At 45.0% G+C, this 20,618-nt stretch overlaps 1 protein-coding gene across 2 annotated transcripts in view; it reads left to right on the forward strand.

Annotated features, from left to right (window-relative positions):
• The first annotated feature begins 5,144 nt into the window (after window positions 1–5,144).
• The window catches only part of LOC108928865 (glypican-4-like), a 34,042-nt gene continuing 18,568 nt past the window's right edge, over window positions 5,145–20,618 (forward strand). The window contains exon 1 of one of the 2 annotated variants that reach the window (XM_018743051.2): window positions 5,145–6,117. In XM_018743051.2, the coding sequence (XP_018598567.2) occupies window positions 5,937–6,117 (181 nt within the window). In that variant the 5' untranslated portion in view covers window positions 5,145–5,936. Of the gene's footprint in view, window positions 6,118–6,360; window positions 6,415–20,618 lie in introns of those variants that run through there. The other variant, XM_029258018.1, reaches the window with a different exon arrangement.

Raw genomic sequence — 20,618 nt, forward strand, 5'->3', positions numbered from 1 at the left:
TTCTGGGAAATATGACCCTTCAAATTAAAAAAAAAAAAAAAAAAAAAAATTGTATTGCTAATCTGGGACCTCTATTTTCTGCACCACTGGATCCTGTTGTGCCAGGCAGTTATAAATGATTTTCTCCTACCAAATAAGCCATAATGTTATTACATATTAAGTTCCGTGGTGGTTTTAGCCAATTTCAGCAGTATTGGTGACCATGACTGATGTTGCGCTCTGCATACAGTATGTCATTCTTGCAATCTTGCTCCAGTCTAAACTCCTGCCTGGGGCATTGCATTTTTTTCCAGCTTCTGCCCTTTTGTTTATTGTTGTACTTCTTGACGAGGGCGTCTTTCTTTCCACTCCTCAGGTTGACGTCACCGCCGAAGCACCATTGCGTTTTACTGCTTTCTTTGCGAGTTCGATGTCTGCCAAACAATCTTTCACAGTTACACGCCCCTTTATGCTCGCTCCGCTCTCCTCTTGTGGCAATGCCAATTTCATACTGTATTTAGGGCACAGCCCAATTACATCCTGCGTGTACAGCGAGAGATCTGCCAGAGGCGGGCGGGAATTTACTAATCTAATGTCCCAAACATCTTATTGTGTTGTAGAGAAACAATAATTTAAACATCGTCTTTTCATGATTATCTGTTATTAATTTACTTTTCAGCCCTTGTTCACAGTAACCAGTATGGAATGTAAATTTGTGAGGCTGATTTTTAAAAGCAATGCTTTGAAAATCTTTAATCTGGGATTTTTTTCTCTCCCCATCTGTCTTCTGACCCTTTATGTCGTGCATTTTAGTGCTACCAAAGCTTCCATGTGCAGTACATGGTGCTTCAGAGTTGATTTTCCAGCCCTGTAACTATGCGTGTTGAAAAGATGTGTGGATGAGTGACCCAGCGTAAGTAGGGTATCTAGCAGTGTAAATCACCGCGGTGAATAAGGCGTGTGGGCTGGTAACACTACATAGAGTCCATTGGAAGTCGCTTTGGAGAAAAGCGTCCGCAAAATAAATAAATAAATGTAAACGTAAAAGGACAGTCAGTCAGGAGGCCGTTTCTTTTCAACTCTGCAAGACACCAATTTCACTAAACAGCAGGCTAAGGAAAGACTTGGATATCTTTCAACACATACACAAATTATAATAATTGTTTATATATTTATTGGAAAGGCATGTGAAAAATGTGGCCCTTGCTTCCCTCCTGCCTGGTTTTCGTGCATTTGGAAAACGGTGCCTTTTTCTCCATTGCGGGCTCTCGCTCAGTTCCCCTTTCTGCCAGAAGTAGGCGCTGGTGGCAGCAGCGGGGTTCTTCCTTGGCTACGATCTTACCGTACAGCCGGTCCCCGGCATACGTCCGAGTTCCGTCGGGACCGACCGATCGGATCTCCGACCGGACGTACGTCGGATGTATGTTAGCGTGGCGTGTAGAAGTCGTACACCTGTACAACATTCCTTTATCCTACTCAGTTCCTATCAGGATTATCTTGTTTTTTATTAACCAGCTTTATTACTTGACTACTTTTATTCTTTTTTTAAAAATCTGAAAAAGTCTTTGAATTTGATCTTCCACCCACAGCATCAACAACTTTTCCATTTCGTGGATGGGCCCTCGTCCCTGCTTTGTTGTTATTGTAGACCTTTCGCTGCTTCCGTATTTTTTCTTTCTCCTTTAAAATTGTGGAGACCGTCGAAGGGGACCACCGTAGATCACGTGCAATCACATTAACTTTTTTCCTCCGTTGATTACCTTCATTTTCAATTCCAAATTGAACGTCTTCCTCGGCTTCTCGCCAGATCTATCAGCAGGGGGAGGGGTTTTTCCTCTTACTTGTCATCTTCTTTGGGGTTTAATACAATACTGGTTTAATCCAGCACAAATATTTGTCAGATTTACTTGAATAACATGCACTTACCGAATGGCAACTGAGAGAGATGCTGTGATTTACACAACGCCGGGATGTCGTCCGACGGTCGCTATGGTACGTCTCGCTTTACCAGGTTCACATTCGAATTCGCTCCATATCCTCCTGCCTCCCTTCCCTCCTTTGTTTCCCCGCTCAGTTTTTCTCCTTATTCCCGCATGTAGTGTTTTTGTGACCGCCAGGCACAGTGCGGCCTCACTGAGTGTCTGTCTGACAGTGAGTGCTTTGGGTGCCCTCTCTGCCACCTGGCTCAGCTCCCATCAGTCCCTGTCCCCATCAGCAGTGGAGCAGCACCTCTGAGATTCCCCTTATCAGGAATGTGAGCAAACAGCAGCAGGAGGGAGACGGGCAACCGAACACCCAGACAGCCTCCGACTGTTGATGGGGGGTGGACTGAAGGACAAAGGGTGGGTGGGTCTCCTGCTCACATCGGGGTACCAGCAAAGTAACCAGATGTTCGGAGCCCTTCAAACACGGACGGGGCGGGTGTCCGCGACTGGGACCGCTGAACGACCTATTTGTTCCGGGACACCTTTCCTGTGATCCTACTCTTGTGTGTGCGGTAAACACGGTAGATCATGTGACTAGGGGTGCAAATGTAGCAAGTAACACTGAGCGCTGCTACAACTGCCCACCTTCTAATTCAAACACTTTGTACAATCTCTGAACGTATCATATTTAATAAATGAATTACACGCTGTCTTTTTAGACTGTATGACAATTAGGAATTTTCTGTTCAATGTGAATAAAGAGACCTGAAAATAGTTGTCTTTTAATTCCCCTCTTCAGCTTTAATTCATAGTGAGGGCTCTTTTCCCAGAGCATCCCGCTGGATTTTTCTCATCGCTGCCTGGATAGTCTTTAATATTTTTTCAGTAAAATGTTCAAAAAATGGGGGGGTGCGGTGGCGCAGTGGGTTGAACCACCGTCCTACTCTCCGGTGGGTCTGGGGTTCGAGTCCCGCTTGGGGTGCCTTGCGACGGACTGGCGTCCCGTCCTGGGTGTGTCCCCTCCCCCTTCGGCCTTACGTCTTGTGTTGCCGGGTAGGCTCCGGTTCCCCGTGACCCCGTATGGGACAAGCGGTTCTGAAAATGTGTGTGTGTGTTCAAAAAATGGTCGCTATTTTCTCCAACCAGGAGAAACTGAATTGAACAAAAGCATACTATATTCTCTCTAGGGATGCTGTTACATGCAGGAAAAACACGCAATGTGAGGAGTCCAAATAAACAAGTTACATTTTTGGAAAGTTGGCTCTTTTGTTTACATTTTTTTAAATTATATTTGTTTTTTCTCCAGGAACATGATGCTCTCTGGTGCTCTCGCCTGATGAACTGTCACTTCCATATAAGGGATGTTGCTCAACACCCGTGGCAGGATGGGAGGCGGCGCTAAGGCACTTGCTTGAGCAATCTGGTTCCTTTACACTCCAAGCAGCTCCTTGGGGGACAGCAGTTTGAGGCTACGGTGACCTTTACTCCTGATGGAAGGCGACTGTGGGGAAACCCACTTCCCTTCATAAGGTGGAATTAAATTCCAGAAGTGATCTGTGGCGCATTATACATGCTTGCTAAGTGTGCTGCTCTTCAAAGCGCACACAAATTGGCTGTTTTGTGAAGGGGAAGGGAGAGTTTCAGCAAAAGCGTCATGGGGAGAAGTAATTGCGCTCTCTTCAGTTTCACAGCAATTCTGTTCCCTCCCTCATTTCTGAGGTTTTGCAACGGGGGGCTTGAGTCGATGCCCAAAACAAACAAACAATGACTGAACAAACGGCATTGCTTGTCTTTCCGGCAGTCTGTTGAACTTTCAACTGATTATATGTAGTAATATAGTTCATATATGTACATGTGCATCGGAAGAGATGCAGTGGCCACCGAGCTGATGTAAACCTCAAGACGCAGAAATTATAAAACGTTTTAAAACAAGCTTGCTGTGACAGTACTGATTTGAGGCTTGTCTTTCCATATGTGTCTAAATCTCTGACGCACTTTGAACAATGGGATTCTGCTGATCAAGTCAAGATGATCCCAAACCCCATTCTGCACTAGCAATCTATCCGCCTCATGCCAGTTTGACTTCACTCCAAGCAGGACTGTTCGTGTGCCACTTCCCACAAAGCATTCGGCCCCGGAGCAGTCGAGCACTGAGTTCTTCGTACATGAGGTGTCATACATACCGTATTACTATTCACTATGTTCCTGGTACCGAAGCCCAGACTTGGAGCCGTAATGTGTGAGAGAAAGTCAGAAAGTATCCGCAATCATCTGTGTTTTTTTTTTTAATTATTGCAGATATTTTCTCACACTCTCGCGCATAAACATATAAGGACACAGTCAAGCTGAGTTTTACAGGCTCGAGCTTCCATCTGTGTTTTTTGTGTAATGTGTCGAAGTATATTTCCAAATGGAGTAACTGGTGTCACCTCTTGATTGTGTATCAATGTGTTGTTGCATAAGCAATTTCTTGTCTGTGGTTGTGCTGCAAATGAATTTCTATTCAAATTACGGTCCTTGGGTGTACAAGGTTACAGGGGTATTTACATGTTGAATGGCATGTTTTTGTTTTAATATTGACTCCTATAAATGGATGAGGGGTTTGTGTGTCCAAAGTCAGCCAGTTTGTTCAGTATCTTGTCGGCAACATAGTTTGATGAGAAGTCAAACATCAGAACGGGGTCTGTTTCCCAAAACATAATCGCTGTTCACTGGAAAGTCAATAACCTTTATGACATTCTAATGATCGGGATGGTTTGGAGAAAACGACTTGAACGGGACTATCTATACATAAATATATATATTTGCTTCCAATTACCTGGAACGTTACTTCTACATTACTTAGCTGACACTTTTCTCCAAAGCGATTTACGGTGTTAATCCTTAAAATTATTTACCAATTTATGTAGCTGGGTAATTCTCACTGGAGAAATTTTAGAGTAAGTATCTTGCTCAAGGGTATTACAGCTGGAGCTATTTAACCTGTGATCTTTGGGACCAAAGGCAGCAGCTATGACCACTATGCCACCGTCTGGCCCAATATGACAGCGTTATGTAATGTAAATAAAAAAAAGAATGACACAAACAAGGCTGCCGTCTAGGTTGATCTGTTCCCCTAAGAGCCCACAATTCCCCGGTAGAAAGCAGGAACTCTTTCCAGTTCCACAGGGCACACCACTCCACGTCAGGTATTGCGCGCTCCCGCCCGGCGCCCGTGCATTCAGTTGATGGTAACTGATACTGGATCGGCGCGGTGTTTTAACCGTCTACGAGCGAGCCTCGGACGGGGGGGAGGGAGCGCTGATCTTAAATCAGTGCTGGAGGCCAGGGAGCCCCGCAGCGGCTAGCCTTTTGTCCGCAAGCGCCGCGCAGGAGCGCGCAAGGCTCAGTGTCCGCCGAGAGAGCCGCGGGAGTTTGAGCGCGCCAACAAGAGCGCGTCGGGATCGCAGCCGGAGCGCAAACTTCTACAGCAGCTCTTCTCTTCTCTTCTGCACTTGTACTCGGCTCGCGTTTAAAAGCCCATCTCCCTCTACGCGCAACTTTGTCACTGAAACCCAAGACTCTCAAATTATTGTCCAGCTTTTCTAAAAGGCACTTTAAAGGACTCAAACACTTTTATATCTCATCATCATCCCCGTCTCGTGTGACTTTTTGGGAAGAATCGAAGAAGGACGTAAATAAGTGGATTTTTTTTTCCCCCCAATAATTTAACTTTATGATTTTGCTGGGATAATTCTTTGGAGATACTTTGGACAGGGTTTCACCTCGGTCGGTGCGGCGAAGCCAAAGACCCAGCGGACGGAGCGTGTTAGTAAAGAGCCGGTGATCTTCATTCCAGGACCGACCGACCGACCGACAGACCAGTGATCTTCATCCACCAGGACTAGCAAACTGCCTGGGCTGGTGGTCTTCGCTGCGAAGCGCGCGCCGCTCGAGAAGGAGCGCGAGGCAGCCGCTCCACCGCGATAACGCCGCTCCTAAAACACCGAATTAATAGCGGAAGGCGGGACGGCGCCGTCTCCCCCCTCCGCCATGCAGGGATCTCGCGGGGTCGCTGTCATCTCCACGCTGGCCCCGCTCGCGCTGGTCCTGCTCGCGCTGCTGCCGCCGCTGGCGCGCGCCGAGCCCAAGGCGCAGAGCTGCAGTGAGGTGAAGGCGGCGTACGGCTCCAAGGGCTTCGCCGCGAACGACGTGCCGAGCCAGGGCCTCAGCGGTCAGTGTGTCCCCGGGAGTGTCAGCGACTGAGTCTCACTGTCTCAGTCTGTCTTTGTTAGTCAGCTAATCTTGCTCTCGTCTCTGTCTGTCATTTAGTCTGCTGTCAGTCTCTCTGTCAGTTTCAGTCAGTCGATCTCTTACTACTAGTCTCAGTCAGTCCGCAAGCCTGTTACTGTGGCTGGTCGGTTAGTCTCAGTGAATCTTAGTCGGTTAGTGAGTCAGTCAGTCAGTCTCAGTCTGTCCGTCATACTGGGAAGTTTGACACGCAGTCTGTCAGTCTCTGTTCGGCCTTCCTGTAAGTTACCCGGTTTCTTCCAGTATTATACACACACACCGCGGTGTCGTTCATTACCGAATAAGTCGCTCAACCACTTGTTTTACTTTCTCTGCGCTCGCGGTCTGTCTGTCGCTGCATGACAGCGCGCGCTCAGGCCGGCTCGTCGTCTCGTGTCTCGCGCCGGCTGCGCCTCGGGCTCGGCGCGGCCTCTCCATCGCGCGACGGCATTTGTTCGTGCTCCGGGGAAACTGTCGAATATTTCGCTGAAGTGGAAATGTTTTCTCTCTTCTCATACATTTGGGGTTCACGTACGGTTAAGAATGTATGTGTGCCTGAAAAAGAAATTTATTGGATTCTGTCGGACGGTCTCGCTTAGTTTGCTGGCGCGGCGAACTCCTTAAATTCCTGGGAGAAAACGCTGCGCGGGAAACACTCGTTAATTCCGACAGTTTGTGTTGCCGTTTGTTGTTGTTGTGCCGAAATCATCCGTTCTGATAAAAGTCGTGTACGTCTTTCCTCACACGTTTCGGCGCGGTTGCGCATTTAGTTACGTTTATTAATTTCGTTCATCCTTTCCAGTGAGACTCACATGATGGTCATAACGTTACATTATAATTAATTACCGATGTAATTAAGCGTTGTAGATTTTACCTTATTAATAAGGGCTTTACATTGAGGGTACTAGACTAGAGGAGCAGGTGAGATTCGAATGTGGCTCCTTGCAAAGTGCAACGGCAGCAGCCGTAACCACTACACCACCTTTATACTGTACGTGCTGCCTTGTGTTGGTAGGGTGGCACGGTGGCACAGCGGGTAGTGCTTCTCTCTTACAGTGCCTGGGTGATGCGAGAAGATGTGGGTTTGATCCCCCCCTTGTCTGTGTGGAGTTTGCATGGTCTCCCCATGTCTGTGTGGGTTTCCTCTGAGTGCTCTGGTTTCCTCCCACAGTCCAAAGACATGCTGTTCAGGTTCCCCATAGTGTGTGAGTGACACTGAGAGTGTGTTTCACTGACGTATGGATGAGTGACCCAGTGTAAGTAGTGTATCTAGCAGTGTAAGTCACCACGGTGAATAAGGTGTGTGGGCTCATAACACTACATAAAGTTCACTGGAAGTTGCTTTGGCAAAAAGCAGCTGCTAAATAAGTAAATGTAGTGTGTCCGACAAGTCCTCACTTAAGTGCTTTTGGGGGTATTCCTAGTTAACACCACTACATGTCTCTTTTTTTTGTTTTTCATTTTTTTTCCTCCTCAGTAATTCACGTTGTCGCTCTGAATCTGTCCATTCAACAGTTCAGCAGAGATCTGTGAGACGTCATCATATAAATATTGAAAAAAATTCCAGAAAAGCCCTGCTTTGGCCTTTGAATAACGGCAGGGAAGTCTGTCCAAAACATACTAAACACCATTTGTTCTGTCCTGTGTGACCACAGCTGAGTTCAGATCTGTAAAATTTCTAAACAGAACCACATGCTATGATTTAATAACGTGTCACAAGCAGAGGTTCATAAACCATTAGCCCCGTTGCTTATTTTCCTTATACAGTTTGTTATTCTATACACACTGCTATTGGCCACAGTGTTGCCATCTTCACTTATCTGAACTGGTGAGTGTTTTTCTACTTCTCAGTTTTACTCCTTGCGTGAACAGATTCTGTCAAAGAGAGAAAATAAAATATTCATTGATGCAATTGATCCTTTTCAGTTTTCATATGCTGTGATTGAACCTAAGAGTTTTACTGCATGGCAGGGGCAGTAATGAGAGTTCAGTTTTCACCACAGAGTTTGTAAGTGCAAATGCTTTTTTCACATGAGGGTTGTATAGTATTTTGTTAGTCCTCAGTTTTCATAGCTGAAATGGATATGAGTGTTTTCTCAACATGTTTGCTGCTGTTGCTCATTTTTAATCATGAGGAGATTAGTTTTTCTAATATTTCTGAAGGAGGGGAGTACAAAGGCCCTGGTCCTGTGTGTAGTTGCGTTTTACTGTGTATGTGCCTGGCCTGGAAAGCGGAAAGTCCACATTCACACCGATAGCCTGTATTTTTTTCAACCACAGACACTGAGACACTGAGATCCAAGGGAAGCAACAATGGCCTCTCTCAGGTCAGTCAGACACTTTGTGTTTTTTTTTTAAATCTCAGCTATGGGAAGATGAGCATGGTGTTTTCTGTTGCTATTGAAAACACAGTTGTCCTAATTGAATTGGCAGCAGTTCTTTAAAGGCTGGCTTTCTGAGCCGACACCCGTCACTTGGTAGTCAAAACATTTATTCTCGGCATTGTGGTGAAGTTAAAGTGGAATTCCGCTCAACGCTAATCCCCATTGCACGGCATGATTGTAGCAAAGCATGTCCCAGGCTGACATGGCACGCACCTGTCGATGGTCTCTTCTTCCTCCTAGAGGTAATGGGCAGTGGCAGTATGATTTTTTTTGTGGCATAGATAACTTCCATGCAGCGTATCTCAGACAGTACCGTTATTGGCTTCGCCCTCACACTGGCCCATGTGTTCTCATGTCATCTTGACAGTTTTGCCACAAACCAAAAGCCCCAGAAGCATGTTGAGCGCTGTGAACTCGGCCCCGAACACAACCCCTTAACCGCAAATGTCTTTTGTCCCTGCTTGGGGCTTAGATATGAGCTTCTCCTAGTTGACATAACTTTGCAGTTTTCTGCTGAGGAATGTCAGGAGGAATCCTGTGCCTGAGCTTTTGCCTGAGAGGACAGATGGCTTTTGTCATGAAGATCTTGCAGTTTTAAACACTGCAAAGAAATGGATGTGTGCTTTTATTCTCACATTGGTTGTAATGCTTATGTGTTCCACTGATGTATGGATGAGTGACCCAGTGTAAGTAGTGTATCTAGCAGTATAAGTCACCGCGGTGAATAAGGTGTGTGGGCTCATAACACTACACAGAGTTCATTGGAAGTCGCTTTGGAGAAAAGTGTCTGCTAAATAAATAAATTTAAATAAAAAATGTAAAAAGATGAGAGGGGGTGCGGTGGCGCAGTGGGTTGGACCACGGTCCTGCTGTCCGGTGGGTCTGGGGTTCGAGTCCCGCTTGGGGTGCCTTGCGACGGACTGGCGTCCCGTCCTGGGTGTGTCCCCTCCCCCTCCGGCCTTACGCCCTGTGTTACCGGGTAGGCTCCGGTTCCCCGTGACCCCGTATGGGACAAGCGGTTCTGAAAATGTGTGTGTGTGTGTAAAAAGATGATAATGCGTGGACAGACAAGTGATGCAAAATGCTGAGTGGTCTTTCTTCACTCAAGTGGTATGGTGTGCACCTGTGTGAACACAGCAATGTAAATTGGACCAAGAGTAGGTGTGTTTTTATTTTTGCAATCTCACACACACACACACACACACATTTTCAGAACCGCTCGTCCCATACGGGGTCACAGGGAACCGGAGCCTACCCGGCAACACAGGGCGTAAGGCCGGAGGGGGAAGGGGACACACCCAGGACGGGACGCCAGTCCGCCGCAAGGCACCCCAAGCGGGACTCGAACCCCAGACCCACTGGAGAGCAGGACTGTGGTCCAACCCACTGCGCCACCGCACCCCCTTTTTTTGCAATCAGTAACTGATAATACTTTATCTGATCCCATTTGCTTTGCATGAACATGAATTTTTTTGGTTGACAGATGACCGCTCTCTTTTCAGTAATAAATGTGTTAAAAGTATGCTGAAGGTAAACATAAGGCCTAGCAAATTAAACTGGTCAATTCAATTAACATTTCTTTTAAATTCTGTAGCCTAAGAAAGAACACAAATGGCAAAGTAAGCTAATTAAATAATCTTGGTTAGTAGGGCAGAGTGAGAAGGATAAAAGATGGATTACAGTTTTTTTGGAAGTAATGCCCCGAGGACTGCGTTGTACTCCACCATAAAGTGGCGCTCAGGCCCTTCAGCTCTCGATGTTGTGCTGGATTTGTGATAAAAAGACAGTGAAAAGGCTGAGGAATCTCTCATATGAAACCCCCTTGAGATTCCCTGCAGCTACCATTCTACCGAAGGAACTGCCAAGAGCACTGAAACTCCACAATGGCACGGAGCCGGCGCCAGCAATGTGCCCCGCCACCCCGGCACGGCGCACAGCTGCCAGCTCAGTGAGCTGATGGCAGACGTCAATGGGTGCACGACGCAGGGCAGCGCATGCAGAGGAGCCTGCCGCAGCAGACCTTCAAAGGGCCGCTTAATATAGACCAGATTAGGATCTGTCTTGTCAACAGCTTCTCCTCTGCATAGCTTCCCCTACATTTTTTTTCCCAGCCTCGCTTTAATAAATTATGATTTGGTTTTACACAGGTCACTCAGGTATCAGGCCAGCTCTGTGATCAATGACAGCGTTTTGTCGGAGCATCAGTCCGTCAGGATTTTTTTTTTTCTTTCTTTCTTTCTTTTTTTTTTAAGTCTGAGTCAGTGAGTACATATGATTTCAGGGCGTCGGCAGCAGTGAATTGGTATGATGTCATTGCCTTGGCTCCCGAGATTTCCAGGGATGTTTTAAAATGTAAAGAGAACATTGCAGCTCTCTGAGATTTTGACATTATATTTATTCACTTATTCACTAATTTTCTTCTAAGGGACTTACAGTGTTCATCTACCTACAATTATTCACCGATTTATACAACTGGGTGAGCAATTTAGGGTAAGTACCTTGCTTAAGGGTACTACGGCTCTAACAGGCAGCAGCTCTAACCACCACGCTACCAGCTGAACGTTCACCTTTTCCTCTCCCTCTGGGTGAGTCTTTCCTCACAGTGACCCTCAGATGACTACATGAAGGGAGAGTAACTAGGGTGCAAAGGCACAGAGGTCATTTTGTTGCCTTTCAAAAACTGTTCTTTTTGTGTTTTTTTCCCCACATTGTTTTTAATAGGGGAATAACAAACACTGGCAACTGTCTGCTTCCTGACCTTATGCTGTGTCATATGGTTAGCGTGATGATGAATACTGAGTCATTGAGGTGCTTCCTCTCCCTTGCACATATTTGTCCTGAAGGGGCTAGGCTGTGCTGAAAGCAGAATTCAGAAAATTGTTGAATTTCACAGTTCAACAGTTTTTTCAGCCCTACATTCTAATTGAAATAAAAAGAAAACGTTTGTAAAAACGTTGCTGTTTTCACATCACTCTTACATGTTGCATGTTGTTTCATGCAACAGCTGATAGTTTTAGCTGTAAGGTGGACTTTTACGCCCAAGCCACTTAAAGAAATTATTTGGATAGAAAGCAAAGTTAGGGCCTTGATTGGCTGTATTTTGGATGAATTCAACAGCAGTTAATTCTTTTGAACTACTGCAGTCTAAAGACTGTTTAAAAACCTAGAAAAAACAACTCATTAGGAAGGCATCTCCACATGAGACTGTTATTTTTGGGACATCCCACACTGGTGCCAGTGATGATGAAACCCCGCTCCAGATCACCCCTTCTTCGTGATGAATCTGTTGGAAACGGATGGGTCTGTTGTGCTGGTGAGCAGAGCTGTCTATGCCAGAGGTTTTATATTTACATTTACATTTATTCTTTTGGCAGGTGCTCTTCTCCACGGGGATGTACAACTCAGAGTAAACAAAAGTGCACAGTGCAGGTTCTTCACTTCTTTATGTCCTTCACCTCTGCACGGTTTGTCTTTAGAAGCACCTTCACCTAACTGTGACTAAAAGGAATATTTGACTAATTTCCTTGATAGGGAATGTTCATAAGAGGAAGGAGAGGCTGTACGCTCATCATTGCATGTTTTCCAGTTGAGGCAGCTGTTTGTGCGATAAACAGGAAGTCTGCACTCCACTTAATTTTGTTAGTGCGTTGTTCGTACACAGTGCAGTGTTTGTCTTGTCTGGTACCTATTGCCCTTACTGTCTTTGCATAATGTCAACATCTCTACTCTGCCAAGCAAACCCAGTGCGCAGCTTGTCTCACTCTCTGTTCCCTGTGTATTAGGGTGACCTGTGTGCTGGTGGACACTGGATCCAATATGTGTGAACAATAGGTCTGCCTCCTCGGTCTACCCCCATCACATTCCACAGGGGACCACCAAGTCCAGCATATAAAGAGCAGGGAAGTAACAGCAGTGGATCTGAGTGACAGGGGAGGAGGAACACGCACACAGAGTCACATGCTAAGTTATTTAGTGCTAATTGTAAGCGATACGGTGATACGAAGGAAGAACACTCCCTCTTCGCTATGGCAACTTTAAGGCCAGATAAACTGTAGGGTGTCTTTAATTTACCACTTTCTACACAACTACTGCTCTGCTGTTAAACACGTGCACCACATTTAACACATCTCATTCACACTCATGTGACTTTCTTCGTATTCTGTGGTTTGAATTGAAATGGTGTGCTTGGTTGGGTCTCTGGGTTGGGTCTGGAGGATTTGGTTTTTATAGCTCTGAACAAGCCTGATGAAGGTGACTGCCAGAGTGCCCCTCTGACACTTGCTCATTGCCTGCTGTGGACAGTCCATGTCTCACTTGGCTTGCTTCTCACCACACTGTGCTTTGGTCCTCATCCCTGTCCACCATCTTACATTATTCTACTTCCATTCCCAACCTTTTTGGACTCTTCCCTCCATCCTGCTCGCTTTCCCACATTTGGTATTCTTTAGGTTTCCCATGGTAAAATTTTCAGAAAGTGTGAATACTGAAGTAGCTTGACCTGAAACCCTGTTATATTATTAAAGGCCAGGTGCTAGAGTCATTGGCCACTGTTACGGATCCATCTTCTTCAGCAACCCCCGCTCCCTGCTAAGGACCCTTTTGTTGATTAAACCCCAGACCTCGAGTTCCTGTGTGGCCCAGAGAGGTATGTTATTGTGTGTTTGCCGCATTCAGCAGCACTCATTCTGGCGGATGTGTGGGGTTATGGTATGGGTGTAAGATCAAAAATAAAACGGAGACTGATGCGTTCTCTTCATTTTTACTCTTTATTTTTGGAAGAGAAACATTTACAATGAGTCCCAGAGTCTGTATGGTTCCTTTGACGATTAAGTAAATGATATTAATTTTTTTCAAGGGGTGATTGTTTGAGAGGGTTTAATATCATATGCATGTCATTTGTAGCTCTGTTAAAGGAGAAAGAAGCCAAAGGCACATCTAAATCCCAAGAGTTTGTTCTTGCCCAAAATAGCAACAAATTACTCATGTAACATTTTGCAGGATTTGTAGGGATTTCCTTTTTAAATAACTGAACAGATATTTCAGATTATATTTAAGGATATGCAAGATTTAGATGCATGGGAAGATGCATGAGGCAGCAGTCAGGGTCTTGCAGGGTTCATTAGGATTTTTCCAATAACTAACCAGCCTTTGGGTTCCAAACAATTCTTAATCTATGAGAACATGAATATGTGGAAAAGAAAAAGGCATTTTGGCCCAGCTACAATCAAGAACATAGAGAATGAAAAGTACTCATTTGGGAGACTAGAAAAATAGAGCTGAAAAGTAGAAATTAAAATCAGAAAATACGGACATTGTGTCTTATTTATCTCAATGTTGGTGTCATTTATTGTCCGCGTGCTCTCGTGGTCTTGGTTGCTTTAGTCAGCATGTGCCTACGTGTGGCCTTCAGTTGAGGAGACAAGGGTGTCCTTCTCTAATGGTTTCAGGGGTGTTTCCAATACGTTTAATAATATGGATTCATACAGAGTTTTTTTTCTACCATCTTTTCATTGACATCCCATTCGGAGGCTGGAAGGCTGTTGGAAAAATGATTTCGCGGCACAGCCTTCACGGATCTGCAGTGGCCTTCTGTGCTCTGAATCATTGAAGGCAAAAGCTACATGAGGCCAAGCAGTGGTCTGAGCTGTCACCTTATAATCGTAGAGAAAAGTTTGAGTCCCCACCCCTGCTTTTATATCTCTGATTCATGTCTTTAGCTTGAATGGGTACAGTAAAAACTGCCAGGGTACATAACTGCAAGAAACAATGTAAAAATGTAACATGAGTCACTTTGGAAACAATAGCTAAATTAAGAAATAAAATTGTGCCGCCTGAAAATGGAACTGATCGGTTGCAAACCAAAGAGATGAGCGAGAAACTCTGGGAACGGCTGTGTTTCTGTGTGCGCGGACACTCTCGCACCGCATACAAAGATGTTCTCTACTTTCTAATGATAATCAGACTGTGCTGGAACTTGTCCTCTCTCCTGGTCTTTCAGACAAGGGCTTTCCTCTTTTCTTTCCCTTGAGCGAATTAGTAAGATTACAGCCTTTCAGACACAACCAACAAAGGGTGGAATCCTGTAAGGACTACTAACAATAATTTAGGACAAAGACACGCTACAATTAATGAGGACTATCTGGGAAATGCATATCATCTGGGAACATGCCGTTGATCTAAATGCTGAATTAAATCATTCTAATGTATTTTCTATGAGATGCACGTCGCTTGGGAGAAAAGCGTCTGCAAAATGAATAAATGTAAATGTAATGTGTTTTGTTGCTCAGAAAATTGTCCCATCTTGTTTCATCTAACTGAGGCAATATGGACTTTGGTTGCATTTGCTCCATGCTGTCAAGGGTCAAAAGTACACATAATTCATGAGTAGCATGCAGAAACATGCGTGCAAAATCAATCAGTTGCCTTTTCTTCTTTTTTGGTGGTTATACGAAACCAAAAAATGTAAAAATATGATGCAGCAGACCAAACAGGATTCTTAACATGCTGGTAGTCTAAATAGAGCAACGAGGTAATGACCTCTGGGAAACTGTAAAGGTGGCATGTTCCATATTTAGGTGAATGGCAAGGATACGTCCTCCACCAAGACTGCCTGCCCACGTTCTCTGGGACCTCCACAGTGTCATATGGTTAATTGCACCGCTGTTTGGGGTTGCTGTGGATGGATTTAAAATACACTCCCATACTGTTTTCTCTGGCACTGGTGGAATGGCAGTCAGTAATTATCACTTTTCTTGTACTCTCTCTATCTCACTCCCTGCCCGGTGTGTTTGCCAGCGTAAACAAAGCGTGCATTCCAACCTGCCACATGTTTCTGCTTTTACCTACATTGTAATTATAAGCTCATTCCTTTGCTCTGTACAGTATGCTGAGAGGTTCCCCATCTTTTTTCAGAACAAAAATTCATTTATACAAGGCGCTATTTGTTTCACACACACTGTCTGAAACCACTCGTCCCAAGGAACCGGAGCCTAACCCAGCAACACAGGGCACAAGGCTGGAAGGGAAAGGGACACTAGACCGTCACAAGACACCCCAAGCAGGACTCGAACCCAAGACCCGCCAGGCAGCAGGACCCGGCTAAACCCCCTGTGCCGCCCTATTTGTTTCTCTTGAATTTTTAATTTTGGTCACAGCAATTGCTGCAACAATTCATAGCATCACCTTGGATTAAATTCTAGGCGAACGCTAATGTCGGCATCACAGTGATTATGAGAAACAGGTCATTGTGTGATTTCAATTCTTCTTTTGTCGGGCTTTTAGCGTCACACCAGGTGAAGGGAGATTGTGGAGTTGGGTATTTCGCCATGGCTGCGCATTAACAGCTCGAGTGTGTCAGTGTGTAGGTGAAAAGTGAAATCTTCCACAAGAACCTGACCTGGGATGCAGGGCTGACAGCGAGTTCCTTTGTGGGGAGACAAAGGCCAACGGCAAGGGGTGCCAGGGGTGGCAGGGTCCAACCGAGAACGGGATGCCAGAGTGATCCTGTGGAATCTCCCAGGGTCCTTCTGGGTAAATGTTCATGGATGACAGCATTTTGGAATGCTCACAAACGGAGTGCTTTAATTGGCCAGAGTTCCTGACTGGTTTAGCAATCAGGGATGGATTCTCCTGTGGCAGGAATGGAAGGTTGTTTGTTTGCGTGCGTGTGTGTGTGTGTGTGTGTGTGTGTGTGTGTGTGTGTGTGTGTGTGTGGGAGGATTCGTCAGAGTGGCCAAATGTCTTATAAATTTATGGGATTATTTTGTACTCCCTTCAACAGTGTTTCTTCAGTTCCCTTGCTGCTTTCCTGTTCTTTTCTCACTCTGCAGAAACATACTGAATCTCACGTACATAAATGTAGATTATAAGATCAGCATTAAAATGCCACTTGCTTATTATTCACTTGTACGCATCTGCCGCCATTATCTTCTCATTTACCGAATGGCAGTCCGATCCGAAATGCGGTCGACTTGTTGAGCCAGTAATTTTTGGCCACTAAGTGAAGCGTGTAGCTGTGAGTAACTCTTTTTGAAATGAGCGTGAATGTTCTTGACAAGGTCCACGCGCACGCATTTCAAATTCCATCAACTGTCGGAGTGCCATCTGAAAAGCAAATCCCGGCACTTTGCTGTTTTGACAGCTGTGTTTCGGGGGAGACTTTAATACCTGATTTATTTAAGGAAACGTTAATTGCGTAAAGCTTTCCACGGGTCTGCGGCCAGTAGCGTAGCTGCAAAACCTCCCTTTCCGCAGCTTTCCCCAGCTTTCCCCGTTGGCCTTTAGGGCTGCATCACACAGCCTCTTGGAACGTTAACTGTGCTCATGATAAAGGTGGTTTAAAGCTGATTGGGCTTATTCTGAGGGTACGGCTCTTTTTTTCTAATGGACCACTATGTTTTTCTGCTTAAATCAGGGTGTTTCACTGATGTGTGGATGAGTGACCCAGTGTAAGTAGTGTATCATCACCTCGACTGGCGATGAAACGTTTGCAATCTAAACGCCAAGCTCAGCGAACTGCTGAACACTTCGTATCTAGCAGTGTAAGTCACCGTGGTGAATAAGGTGTGTGGGCTGATAACACTACATAGAGTTCATTGGAAGTTGCTTTAGAGAAAAATATCTGCTAAATGAATAAATGTAAATGTATATACTTACAGCAATGCTTTGAACACTTCTGGAATCCTAGTAGCTTTAAAAAGTGCCCCGATCTGTCTTGCTGACCCTCTGATTAATGTGACTTTTTGCTTTAGTGGCACAAGAGCAGTGGAAATGCTAACATGCTGCTCGCACACCTGACATGAACCTGATTTAGGCACGAGATGGGAAGAGGTGGAGTCATACGACTGATGTTAGGCTCCGTATGCAAGTCCTCTTTTGCAGACATGAGCAGCAGAAAAGAAGAAAAGAGGTTACTGTAGAAATGGAATCTGTATCTTTCCACCACAGAGCTTTACCTTGGAGTATGGTACAGCGGGTATGGTACTAATTTATATAACCTGTACTTGGTTAAAAGCACCCGGGACAGTTTTTGAAAGTGAAAAATGCTACAACACAAAAACATCTTAAAAAAATTTTAAACCTGTTAAAGTGTCTTTTTTTAAAATTCTTAAATTTTTGCTACGGGTGAAAACATGGTAAATGAAGAGGATCACAGGTTTTTAGCTGAAGGCCATTTTTGATCGACTCTAAAGTGGCACTTTGGATACATTTACATTTATTAATTTCGCTGACGGCTTTTTCAAAGGCAACTTACAATAATTTATTAATTTATTACAATAATTTAGTAATTTTAATGAAACGATTAGGGAAAGTTTCTTGATCAATGGACCTACGGTGGTGATTTGAATCTCCTTCAGCTGCATGTGGCAGCAGCTTTGCTCACGCTAAACCACTACTAAATAAAGTGGTCAGATAAAAATTTTTTTTTTTTTTTTTTTTTTTTTTTTGCGTATTCTTGCACAAAGCATTGTGTTCATACTGAAGACTGTTAAAAAAGAGACCGGTAGCCTGTGGGCATCTTTTGTTGAACTGTAGACAGTCTGGTAGGCAGGTAGACATACTTTTTTGATTTCACTTAGATTTGTTTTTTAGCTTTTTTTCATGTTAATGTTATGGAATGACAAGATATATTAATTATAAACCACTGTTTATACGACCCCTTTGTCCAGCGTGACTTACAATTACAGGCCTTTGCACGGACCAACTTGAAACGATTTACCAATTTATGTAGGTGGGTAATTTTTACTCTATCAATTCAGAGCAAGCACCTTGATCAAGGGTACTACAGCAGGAGTGGGATTTGAACCCAGGTCTTTCAGGTGCAAGGTGACAGCTCTTGAAATGACCTGAAGGGTTCTGATTTGATTGACTGGCTGTTTTTAACCAGGTGTGGGCATGGAGATGAAGCAGAGCAAGAAACTGCCTTGAGTTTTCCTCATACACATTGTGTCTCAGGCCTGTCTCCAGTAACACACACACACACACACACACACTGCTTAAAACCAGAGCCTAAGCTGGCAACATAGGGCACAAGGCTGGAGGGGGAGGGGACACACCCAGGACGGGACACCAGTCCATCACAAGATACCCCAAGCAGGACTCGAACCCCAGACCCACCAGAGAGCTGGACCTGGTCAAACCTGCTGCACCACCATGCCCCCCCAATAGAAGTAACCGTAACAGTACCAGTATTTATCTAATTGCAGCGATGGCGGTGGCTGAGGGAGCGTGTATGTCAGTGTGTCTCTGTATACCTTTGCAGTGCGTGGAGGGCTATTTAAAGAAAACCATCTGTTTCCTGATGAATAAAGCTGCCTGCAGACTTTTTGAAGTTGGAGCCATTTCAGTCCCTCTTTTTTTTTTTAAATGTTCTTGGGAATGGTGGATCTCCATGCTCACTGCCTTAATTGGACGCCAAAGGAATGGAATCCATTCACTTTTCTGACAGTATTCAAATGCATCATGCTTTCCTTAAACATGCAAACTATTATTGTGTGCCTTTGAGAGGCCCGGATGGTAAAGAACCCCATTCAGCTGGGCTGGGATAAGAGTTCTGGGAATGTTCTTACTGCCACCGGGCTGCCAAGGAGTCTGGGCAGACAGGAGCTGATGGGAAACGTGAGATGAGCGCTGGACCCGCTGTCCGGTGCCAGTGAAAGTTCAAAGAGTACCTTTTATGGGTGCTTTCTGGAGCCTGGAAATGACTGCGAGTGCTGGTTACCTTTTGGATAAATGAGCATGGCCGGGGGCTATAGAGAGATGGGGAGGGGGAGGGGTGGGGGTCAGGAGGGCGGAAGGGCTCTGGGAGAGATTCCTCCTTGTCAGCCAACCACAGCAGCACACAACACAGTAGAGAGTCCGGCTGTAGACTCCAGAAAGGATCAGATGAAATGGATACCTTTTTTTGTCATGGCTTGAGGAGGTGTGAACCCTTGGTACCCTAAAAAAACTCTTCCTAGCCATTGTTGAAGTTGTTCTCCGTTAAGAAGGTCAGATATGATTGGACACTGGTTTGGGTGTATGGTGTGGAAATGTGTACACTTTGGTGTTTGTGTGCCTGTGAATATGACCGTGCCAAAATATGTATTTGGGTGTGCATGAGGACAGCAGGTAGTGTAGTGGTTAGACCTGCTGCCTTTGGACTCAAAGGTCACAGGTTTGCTTCCCACCTCCAGTTGGAGTACGCTTGGGAAAGGTACTCATTCTAAATTCCTTTATTAAAAATTGCCCAGGTGTACAAATCAGTAAAAAATTGTAGGTGTCTCAGTGTTTTAAGTTGCTTTGGAGAAGAGCATCGGCTAAATGTGTTTGTACCTTGAATACAGGAAGTACGGTTAGATGTTCAACAGTGGAATGGTTCTTAGACCTGCAGGTTTTGCATAGTTTCTGCAGAATCCTTCATTGGCTCTTTGTGTGAGGGTGACATGGTGGCACAGGAAGTACTCCCTGGGCATGCAAAAGGACATGGTTTTGATCCCTGCTCAGTCTGTGTGGAGTTTGCATGTTCTCCCTGTGTCTGTCTGGGTTTCCTTGGGGTGCTCTGGTTTCCTCCCACAGTCCAAAGACATGCTGTTCAGGTTCCCCCACAGTGTGTGAGTGACAGAGTGAGTGTGTTTCACTGATGTATGGATGAGTGACCCAGTGTAAGTAGTGTATCTAGCAGTGTAAGTCACCATGGTGAATAAGGTGTTTGGGCTGATGATACTGCATAGAGTTTGTTGGAAGTTGCTTCGGACAAATATGTCTGCTTAATAAGTTGTGTAATGGTCAAAATGGCAGTACAATTATTACAAAAATTGTAAATGTGCCATTTGGTTAGGATTAATATACAGTGCTTCAAACATAAGGTACTAGTCCAAAGATTAAATACACTGGCTGCAAACTAGTTTTTTTTTGTGTGTGGCATTTGGTTGACAAGCTCTCAGCAGGAAATGTTAGATGCCTGGTCTTCCCAGCTCTCCTGCAGCAGTTCCCAGAGATGTGGGAAACTTGGGGTTCGAGTTGATTTCGCTCTGCTCTCCAGTTCACATTCATACTCAAGTATTGCCCGGGTTGCCTGGGT

The sequence above is a fragment of the Scleropages formosus genome, chromosome 14, assembly GCF_900964775.1.
Source record: "Scleropages formosus chromosome 14, fSclFor1.1, whole genome shotgun sequence".
Taxonomy (NCBI): domain Eukaryota; kingdom Metazoa; phylum Chordata; class Actinopteri; order Osteoglossiformes; family Osteoglossidae; genus Scleropages; species Scleropages formosus.